Raw genomic sequence first — 10,909 nt, 5'->3', positions numbered from 1 at the left:
TATATAACGAGAGGGGAAATTTTTGTTTTAATGAATCTATGGAATAGAGTAGACAAGGTCTGTTTTGCAAAAAAACATTTTTAATAAACTGCATGAATGGCAGGTTTGTTTAAAAGCCTAATGCAGACTTCTACAAAGGCAGAAAATTGTTTTTTTCCAAGTTTATTTAAACTAGAGATTTTATTTAATTTAAAAATTAAAAAAATTGTTTAAATAGCTGGAGTACAGAAAACGAGCTAAAGTAATGTAAAACTTTTTTTTTTCAGTTGCAATCTTTATGTGTACTGGTGAAATAAGCAGATTTCTACCAAGGCAGCCAAGTGTGATTTTTAATAAAACATTTAGACAGTTTTTTTTAAAGGGAGGAAATAAGTACTTGTAGATGGGGGCTGATTTCATACTTTGGCTTCATACATAATACCTCATCCTTTACCGGTCTCTTCCCTGACTTTGTCTGAAAACATTTCTATTGAAGCGTTATTGTAGTGGTCACTGTTTAGTTCTAATTCACTCAGCCATAGTAAGGCCACTAAAATAAAATCTATGACCTCTGAAATGCTCTTATTTGCATATTTTATAATCTCATCGTGTGACAAAATGAAAGGTAAATAAACTTTTTACATTTTCATTTACATTAAATGCCTATATTACTCAAAGGATACAATAATTTTAAATGAAACATTRTAAAAACAGGCATAAATATAAGGCACTCTAAATGCAAAAAAGAAACATATTGTATACATATATATTTATATATTTATATATCATTACCACTGAATGCTTTAAAGAACCACAAGAAAGTGACGTCTTTGTACCTTTTGCCCTATTGTGAGGAGGTGTGAGCGACTCCTCTGTCTTTAATTAGAATCTGTATTTAAAAGGATGCTTTCAGTGTCACCTGTGTTGGTGTGGAGGGGACAATAATGCCATGAGTGAGTAACGTAGCCACATTAAACCCTATCTAAAACACATTTATTGCACAAGAAAAGATTGCACTGAATCAGAATACAGTTTTGTCATACTGATGTGCATTCCAGTGAAAAATATCTTAATTTCCTCCATAGCACACAACTCTTAATCTGAACGCTTTCATAGACAAATCCCTCATTAATATAACCTTTATGCACTTATATATTTAGAATGTTATAGCTATACTTTAATATACATCTATTTGACATTCTGTACCTTATACTTATATATTATTGTCCAATTCATCAGATTCTCTCTTATTGTAAAATGGAAGAACTAAGATAAACTGTAGCAGCAACTTCATACTTTGCTCATTCCTGTTGATTCTGCAAATCCCCGGTTTATATAATGGAAGTAATTAAGGTACTATGTTAATGATAGTGGACAGGAAAAAAAAAAAACAAATGTTAAAGGAACACACACATACACACCAAAAAAACAACTTTAAAACAAAGTTACAATTTGGTAGTGTGACGTTTTTGCACCAAGTGTGACAAAACGAACGAAAGTAATAAAGAATAATTCTCTGCAAAACGGCACATACATTAGAACAGTTCTACAGCTTAAAAAAATTACATGTTTTACCACCTTTTTTTTCTCCAAGTGATAAATTTGTGTAGAAAAAAAATCACACAGTTCAAAAAAAGCACATCAGTTGTATAATAAAATACTAAAAAACTAAAACAATAGTTTTTATTTGTTTCATTTTGATGTTACTCTCAGCCCCAAACTGAAATGGTTAACATTGTGACAGGAAAAATGGGTAATAATTCATCACTTAGTCTGTCTGGCTTGCTGTTGTGGACCAAGCATTGTCATCTTCTGCAATGGTTTGTCTGTGGACTTGATTGTGAAACAGGTTATTTTTTTGTTTGTTTTGTTTTTTTACAATGTGCATTTAGTTGTTTCTCTCTGCAGTTCTGTGTGCCTCCATCGTCTCTCGTTATGGGTCATAATCATTGATGCATTTCTGACGATGCTGTTATTGTTCGTTTACTCTTTTCTTGCGTTGGTTTCATTTAGTTTTTATGAGCCCCCCAAAAAACAAATCCTTGAAGCATAAAGAAAAGGTAATTCCACATGATGCTTCAACAGTTCGGATTCTCTTGCTTTGTACCAAAGCAAGTTTTTATTTTAAGTGGGGTTGGGACATACTTGGTCCTCCAGAAATGATCTTTTTTTCTTTTTTGTGTTTTGTTTTTGTCAAATCATGTCACACATCCAACACTTAACGGATTGTTAGCAAGGAGTTGAGTACTTTCTCAAGCAGGAATTTATGGCTCAGAAGAGAGGCTCACTAGGATGTGTTTGTTTTTTTTCCCAAAGGGCCCTCTGCTCTTATTTTCTAATACTGGGTGTTTTACGTTGCATAGTGATCAAAGCTTCCCAAATATTCCAAGCCAGCTCTGTAGCAGAATTGGTATTGATCCTGGAAAGAGAGAAAACATCAGTGCCCAAGTTCTCTTTGTATTTTTTGTGCATGCACATAATCACCTGTCTCTCTTATTCACCAAAGATTTGAAAAGAAGTGTTTAAAATATAAAATGGTGTAAAAACATTGGCAAGCATTTGTAAAATGATGTAAAAAATCTGCACTGGGGACTACTGTAGTCTGATTCAGCTACTAAATTAATCATAGCCTTTAAAAGAGGCTTGCTTAAGAATTAATCTTTTTGGCTCAAGAGGATTCTTAAAATCCTCCCACAACATTTAAAGAACTGGAGTAAAATATTAGAACTAGAGTAGATGATGAAGTGTGTTCTCATACACCTCACCTCTGTCTGTACCATAGCCGGTCTTTGTGTCCGTAGCATCTTCACTGTCTGAAAGATGTCTACTACGCCCTCGTATCTCATTCGTTCCAAGACAATGCTTAGGGTGATGAAAACTCCAGTTCTACCGACACCCGCGCTGTGGAACAGAGAACAAAAGGGCACAGAGGTCTAATTTGTAGCCAGAAGTACTTGTACATGTGATTTATTCACTCTCAATAGAAAGCTTCAGTTTGTACAACATACATTAGCTTTTTGGTTATGCTGGTTGATCACCTACCTACAGTGGACCGTGATCGGACCGTCTTGGCCAAACTGCTCTTTTGTTTTATGTACTTGGCCAATGAAATCGATGAAACCCTCCCCTGATTTTGGCACTCCTTGTTCAGGCCAGTCCGTGAACTGAAACTGCCTTACTGTCCGTGACTGTCCATCCTGAAACCAAAAACAGCATGYCACTCAGAAACTAGAGTTCTACTTTCCAGAGCCCTTTCCATCRTGTTTAAACTGGACAAAGGTTTTTAAGGTGTTTCTCATTATACCTAAATGTGTTGAATGTAAACACTAAGGCACTGATTGCTTTGATGTGCTACTCTTGACAGGGTGTCGGGAATCTCGACTTTGAGGTTGTGCATCGTTTATATGATGTTGTATCCTTCTCGATAAGGAAAGCAATCCCATTGATGCGACAGTGTAACATTCTCTACAAAGGAGGGAGTCTGCAACATTTATCTGTCTAAGCCTTTGATGGAATTAAAAAAACTGTGGCAGCTCAGTGCTGCCGGCACAACATTTACATTTATTTTTTATACTCTGACATATGTCAACTCCCACAAGTTTCCATTTGCACTTTGGGCCATAATAATGTGGTACAAACAAATAATTGTGCAAATGGCAATACATACTTTTTTTCTAAATAACTCTTAACAAATGTCAGCAATTACAGTCAGTCTTGAACCTTGTTAGTCATTTTTTTCTCTTAATTAAAAAATAACAGAAAATAACCACATTTATAGCTTATTGTTCTATGCTCTTAGAAAATGTTTGGACTGCTGACTTAAAATTATTTTCAGTCATTTTGAATGACTCAAAGATAAAACTTGGATTTTGAACTTCCAGTTCCATAATGAAAGCACACCCTCTTACCCTGGCGTCAGTCACTTTGAACTCCCTCAGGATATACTGGGGCATGTTATATTCAGCCATGGGGTCCACCACAAAGTACTGGTATCTGGCCGATCTCTCTGCTGGCCAGTACTGGTGGCATTTTTCCTGAAGAAACACACCGATGTAAGTCACATCATCATCTTCATAAACTGATTTTATTGTGCTATAAGCTAGAATTTTTTAGTATTTCATATAAAGTTGCGAGTGTGCGTACCCTGCCCATTTCTCTAAGCTTGGTGAGCATGACTACAATAGTGGAGTTGTGCTCCCAGAGCATTCTCCAGAAGTCCTCTGTGGTCTCTGCCAATGGTCCCTGTGTTGCAATGTAAGCCTTCTGTTGCCTGAAACAGTGAGAAAAATACATTATTTAACTGCCAGGGGAGTATGACATTTTTCTACTTTGCAGAGCTTAGTGATGATTTGTTGATGTTTTCACACTTACCTGTACCCATCAATGAAACTGGCGTTGATGTAGTCGGAGCCTTCGACTCCTCGGATGGGCTGAAGACACACTCGTGTGGACTCATATGGCATTATGTTAACAAGGCGGTTCTTAAACTTGTTGCAGGGGAGATTGGCACTGATGAATCGTGACGTATGAGCTTTAGTGTTAGCTAAACGCTATATGGCAAAAGGAGAAAGAGAGACTCTTGAGTGCAATGCCAGTTGGAAATGTTCAAGGTTTTATTCTTTATCCTGACTGTCTTTGACAGAGAAGTCTTTTAACATTTGCATACCTTGAGTATAGGAATAAATAAAAAAAATTCAGCTGAACAAAGCTAGTTTTTAATATATTGACTGTGGAAAGACAAATGTCTGTGGTAGGGAAAACCCATGTTTGTCATTTTTTAATGTAAACTAAGACCAATGTGGCTAAAGAAAGAGGGGCTATGAAAGGGAAAAGCAATAAAAAGGAATATATCATGCTGTATTACACAAGCAAGTGGGCAAAATTAAATAAAGATGAAACCACAGGCCCCATAATGTCTACTTGGGCCAAACTGGGTCTGGAAAGAAGAGTTTGTAAACGGGCACTGAAGCTTGGATGTAACTTGGGGCACAAGTCACAAAAAAGGAACAAAATGTATCCAGATTTCACTAATAAACAGTTTGTACCTTGAACTCAAGTTCCATTCCCGTGACATTCTCTCCACCCTCTATCTGAGTCAGTTTCTGGATGTAGGCGTAGAGGTTTCTGGCGGGCACTTCGGTGGTGCCGCAATTGACGGCCTCCTGGAGTGCATCGTGTATAAAGACGTACTGATCTTCTGTCTGCACCATGTAGTTGCGTTGAGCACGCATTAATGTTACATGTCCGTAGATATCCACGGTCTTCTCATGCTTGATACGCTCCAGCATTGCATCAATCACAATAAAGCAACCTGTGCGTCCAACCCCAGCACTGTGGTGGAAAAAATACAAAGGATATAAAAAAGTAGGATGGAAAATGCAAGGAAGGCAAAAAGGTAATCATGCAAGCCTTTTGGGGTAAAAATAGATCATCTAAGCTAAAATTGGGGCAAACTTAATCTAAAAGTAATGTTTCAGAGATGTCTAAAACCAGATTTGGTTCTCAAATAGACTTTTTTACATTTACCCAAGATTGGCAAGAAGAATAAACCACTTCCTCTGTAGGGAAATCAAACTCAAGATCTCTAGAATGCATCTGTTTCATGAGTTTAATCTGTTAAAATCCAGTATGTGCTCAATAGTGTTATGCATGATTTAAAACTTCTTATGTGCCTCTTCCATATTTTAGATAGATATTTGTGGACATACCATTCAAAAAACCATAATTTTGTAAGACTATCTATTTGTGACCTTTTCACAAAACGCCACTTAAAAATACTAACAAACTATTCTTTTGACAAAAGAAGAGGTGGTACATTTTTTTTAGATGTTCAGAAGCTTGAAGTTGTCCCTGCAGGGTCAAAAGTTACCTCCTTCACCATGTTTGTAACTATAGAATAAACCAGCTTCAGCTTGAGCTATATTTCTATTTGGAGTGCCTCTAAAGGCAGCCTTTAAAACGCCCCAAACCAGTTTTGCAGTCTAGCTCTTCACYCTTTGACCCCATTTGTGCATTCGACCTGACCAGACCTTATGCACTTACGCAACAGGTATTTTTAACCTTTAGCTCTTGGCCTTGAAAAGTGCTACAACAGCAGAAGTGATATACTGCTGTAAATTTGAAGCACATCTTCGCCCACGGACTTGTTAATGTGCTGTGCGACATCGGAGAAGTGCAGCTGACTACAATTAAGGCCATTAGCGTAGCACGGTGTACCTAAATGACGTGAGAGCTTATTAAGAGGCACTAAAAGGCAGGTCTCTTCATTAGGATTCACATTGGCACTTTTTTACTTTGTGTGAAATGTGCAGGTGGAGGAAAATAAAAAAACAAACTCTAGCAAAAAGAAGTTAAATGTTTTACTGTTTCACTTTGACCTCTCCTTGCAGGTCACCTGGAAACACACTGAATAAATGCAGCCCATTTTGCAGACTGCTGACAGCTCAGAACTGCTCACTTCTGCACATATTACATGTTCGGACCAGAATAGAAGATGCTTTCTGATGATTATTTACAGAGGGCAACAGGGTTGTGTCGGATCTTGTTCGTTAAAACTCCTTTCACCTCTCTCAAAGCTCGGCTTTGACRAGGCAAGTCCTTGCACATGGCACTTAAAGGTAAATAGGTTATTCAATTCATTAGGCTGATATGTCAGCGAGGTGTGAGCTAGATGCACGTGCCTACCCCTTCTGAAGAGGAAGCATTTGTTTATTTGCTCTGAGGAAACGTAGAAAAGAAAAGTCAAGAGGCAGTGAAGCTGGTCCCTCAGGGCCAAGTCTACCTAATGTGCCATGCTGCTCTGAAAATGTGCAGCTGCAAACTGAATAAAGACACTCACGGGAGGCACTGGCCTTAGCAAATGATCTTGTCATTTACAAAACGACAAAAAATTGGTTTAATGAAATTTTTTCTAAATTAAAAGTGCATGTAAGTGAAAGGAAATTTTGTGAAAGTGAAATGTAAATGCATCCCAGGGATGTTTCAGAAATGAATCACTTCCAGGTTTGAAAGCACCTAAGCCCTTTGGGCTTTCTATAGACACACTAGAGATTTCCTCCCTTTTACCGCAGCTGAAAACATTTATGCTGCAGTCTTGAATGTAGGAGAGTGATGACCTGCWGGAGAGTAAATGACAGAGTGACAGCACAGAGCTCAAGAGACGGAGACAGAGGAAGATGAGGAATGGAGAGGAGAGGAGAGCGGTGCTATGCAGCACTAAAAGTTCTCAGGTTAGTTTCTTTTTWTAAAGCTGAGCTGCAAAAATTCACATCAATAGCCCCCACCCCTTAAACAAAACACCAGGAAATGCAAGCAACATGTGTATTATTCCTTTATTGACAAGAYGTGTGTTGGTGCAGAAAGCTGTCAGTACATTTGGCAGTTGGAGGAGGCCTGGCAGACTGACCGCACTAATGACCTGACACTGCCTTTTCAGCTATTCAAAAGCAGCTGCCTTGGCCGTTGACACACACTAAAGTGTCAGACTAATATGCTTTCCACGAGTTTAGGGAATAAGGGATTGGGGGGTGGGGGGGGGAGGCAATGTAAAACACAGCTGCAATGGGTTCTGTGAAGATAAAGCATTAGCAGCAGTGAAAGCAATTACATATGTATTGTTAGGAAATCTCTAGCTGTCAGCTAAACTGTCACCATTCTGCTGCTCTGCCTATAAAACATGTGCACATAGATAAATTTAAACTCACCAGGAGAACTGGTTTGCTCATAATGGGGAAGATGGTAATTCTAGTCCTTATTGTGTATGAATGCTTTTGGATGTGTGAACTGAAAATAAATTAATAAAGTGAACTGATTCTTGTCAAATAAAGCAGACGTGATGTCTTAGGGAGTGGGCAGAAATCTTAGTCACCATTAATTTGGTAGAATTGTGAAGGGTCCACCCTTAAATCACTGTCTGTTTTAAAGGGGACATGTTATGCAAAATCCACATTCTTTTAGCTGTTAAATGCATTTTATTGTGTACTTGGAGTCTGTAGGAGAGCAGAAATTTTGAATTATAGATATCTTGATATTCTGTTTGGGTCAGTTTTCTCCATTTTCAGTGACGTTTTCTGAACTTTTATGGAACATTATTTGCAACAGAACTGCCAAATGAGGTCTGGATTTACCAACTACAATGCTGCTATAAAGTAATAAACCCCTCTATCAAAYGAGAATGGACTTCTTTGAATYTTTAAACATCTCGCCYCCGTCTAGCTTCCAAAGAGACAGCCTCAAAACAAGTTGATCTGAGACACATCTCAGAAAAGGGGCTTGTGGAGTTACAATAWGGAGGAATTCAGACCAAAGCATTGCAGTTCCACTTTATATAGACCCCAACTGAAATAAGTGTGAAAAAGAAGGATTTAAAAGCAAGATATGTCTCCKTTAATAATTTGATTTCACTGAGCCAGACTTTATTGAAATCTAAGTAGTCTAAATAATTCATCAAACTTTCTTAAGGTCTTTTAAAGTTTTTTTTTTTTTTTGGACTTTGACTGCTTTGTCCCTCATTTTCTGTCTAATTCTTGCATCATATAACATAATGAACAGCTTATGCTTAAAAGGAGGAAAGTGGAGGACACAAGGCCTAAAATGCTGTACAACAGATTGATCATGTAAAAAAAAATCAACATGAAAACTTGGCTCCAAATTCAAATTAAAAAATGACAAATGATTTGACTTTGGCACAGTACTGTATATAATGAAAACTGCTCAMGTTTTATATTTAGATTTCCTTTCCTGTCAATAACACACACATGCRTATTATTGTCTTGTCCAATATCCTTTGACATGTGCCTCGAGTGGAGGCCTTGGATTTTGGTGCGACTGGAGCAATGCTGTTCAGCTAAAAGGAAATGAGTTCTCTGTATTGTCAAACATGTCAATGGGGAACGTTTCTCCATTTATGCTATTTGAGTAAGGCTCATGATTGTGCAGAGAAAACCCACCTCTTTACTGATTGAGTTATTCTCTGGGTGTGTCTGAGGTACAATTTACTTGAATCTATAAAACAACTTTACCACCGCACAGTTTTACTCGGGTTAATATGTTTCTACCATATCTCTTGTTACAAAGTTTTCAAATAATCAAAACTTAAATTCACTTATGCTTTAAATAATGAGGTCAGAACTTAAATATTCAAAAAGAAGATGCTTGTCTAACCTGCACAGGCAGGTTACAACAACACATAAGGGAAATGCCTAGGTGGCATCTCCTGAAAAATTTAAAAAATCCGTCGTTCTATGAAAAGTTTTTCCTTCTGGGTGACTGGAAACTCAGAGGCCATGATCTTTTTAACATTTAATGTTGTCCTTTTGAACTCTGCTCCTGTGGAGAAAACACCTGGGCATTGGAAGGTTACAGCAAACCACCCATGACTTTGAGTATAAATAGAAATGTGAAAGTATTTCTGGGACTAGATCTCTTAAGATGTTCCCTCTGCAGTGGAAAACACATGAAAGCATTTTAATGGATACTCTGAAACAATGCTGTGGGCGATGGATTAACCACCCACAAAAACCGTATTAATCTTTTTGCATAAGGAAGTACCACACAATTTGAATTCTATTATGAACTTTCTTAGTTCTGCTTTGTAGCACAGATAATGACAAACATCTTTTTTGATGTTCAACAGTATGAAAACTGTAATGTGTTTTATATGGATTAACACTAGGCCTGCCACAATAAGTAATAAATGTATTGCATAATAGATTAAAATGGTAATTTTTTCACATAAATTTCATAAACTTCTGTAAACCTATTATCATTATATAAGTTTAAAATGGTCTCCAAAAATATTATTTATCACAATAATTTCTGAAACCATTTATCATCCAGCATAACTATGATAGGCCTAATTGACACAGGTACAAGATAAAAAGATACCAGTAATATAGGGCTGCGCGGTATATGCGGTAGACGGTAGAAACGGTATGAAGTTGGCCTACGGTAGAAATTTACCCTCTACTGTCATATCGTCATTACACCTGTGTCAGCATGGCTGTGAGTTCAGAGACAACTGAGCAGGAGTTTGAAATATAATGAAGAAATTGTAGTGTTTTAAAACACACATTTATATATGTACTCAYATATATAAATCCTCAAATTTTCCCCCTTCCGCTGCAGAAAAGTTGCGTTGTGTCGCGGGATCATTTCCCCCTCCCCTCCCTCCCTCCCTCCCGCTGCACGTTGCGCAGAGCGAAGCTTTAACTACCGTAGTATTTTCACACCCAAGTTGTCGGAGAAAAAACTTGTTTTTTTATGTATTGTCACCCACAGAGATGATAAAAATCCATCTTGCTAATGTCGGCTTGTGCTCTAAGTGCAGCTCAGCAGCGAGTCAGTTCAACAGGCTCACGGTATGGCAGGCCGATGTTGCATTTATTTGGCTTCACCACACTTACATTCCAGTTATCTGAAATTGTTTTATGACTAGATAAGACATATTAGTTATTTAGGATAAAATAAAATGTTTTCTTTTATTATTTATGTTTTGTTTTATTTACTTATTTTGTTGAACTTGGGGATCTTTCCAGCTTGAGCTTGTTTGTTTGTTGAAGTTGATTTTTGAMAATAAGGGGCACATATGGTAGTTTTTTCTTCACTCTGCACCCTTTTAATTCAGGGTAGAATTTACTTTTTTTAATGGTGTACATAGATTGTTTTTTATATATATAAATGAAAGAAACAAATAAATAGACATCTCTTAATATATTTTGACAATTCAAAATACCTATTTAAGATATCTCTAATTAAATTCTGACTAGTATGAATAATGTCAGATTTATCATTAAGTTGTATGGAGACTCCAGTTCAAGATATCTTAAATGTACAGTGGTTTGCAAAAGTATTCATACCCCTTGAACTTTTCCATATTTTGTCACATTACAACCACAAACATAAATATATTTCATCCATCCATCCATCCATC

The 10,909-nt window shown here is 37.1% G+C and overlaps 1 protein-coding gene across 32 annotated transcripts in view; it reads right to left on the bottom strand.

Annotated features, from left to right (window-relative positions):
- Positions 1 to 950: 950 nt before the first annotated feature.
- The window catches only part of LOC106514844 (protein tyrosine phosphatase receptor type D), a 469,094-nt gene continuing 459,135 nt past the window's right edge, over positions 951 to 10,909 (bottom strand). For all 32 annotated transcript variants that reach the window (XM_014004324.1, XM_014004325.1, XM_014004323.1 and 29 more), the window contains 7 exons: positions 5,025 to 5,310; positions 4,351 to 4,529; positions 4,123 to 4,249; positions 3,888 to 4,013; positions 3,022 to 3,176; positions 2,745 to 2,880; positions 951 to 2,398 (listed from right to left, as the gene is read on the bottom strand). In XM_014004324.1, coding sequence (XP_013859778.1) covers positions 2,330 to 2,398; positions 2,745 to 2,880; positions 3,022 to 3,176; positions 3,888 to 4,013; positions 4,123 to 4,249; positions 4,351 to 4,529; positions 5,025 to 5,310 — 1,078 coding nt within the window. In that variant the 3' untranslated portion in view covers positions 951 to 2,329. The remainder of the gene's footprint in view (positions 2,399 to 2,744; positions 2,881 to 3,021; positions 3,177 to 3,887; positions 4,014 to 4,122; positions 4,250 to 4,350; positions 4,530 to 5,024; positions 5,311 to 10,909) is intronic.

This window comes from Austrofundulus limnaeus, unplaced genomic scaffold (assembly GCF_001266775.1).
Source record: "Austrofundulus limnaeus strain Quisiro unplaced genomic scaffold, Austrofundulus_limnaeus-1.0 Scaffold23, whole genome shotgun sequence".
NCBI classification, from domain to species: Eukaryota; Metazoa; Chordata; class Actinopteri; order Cyprinodontiformes; family Rivulidae; genus Austrofundulus; species Austrofundulus limnaeus.
Note: the sequence above shows the minus strand (reverse complement) of the source record. Positions and strands in the feature narration are given on the sequence as shown.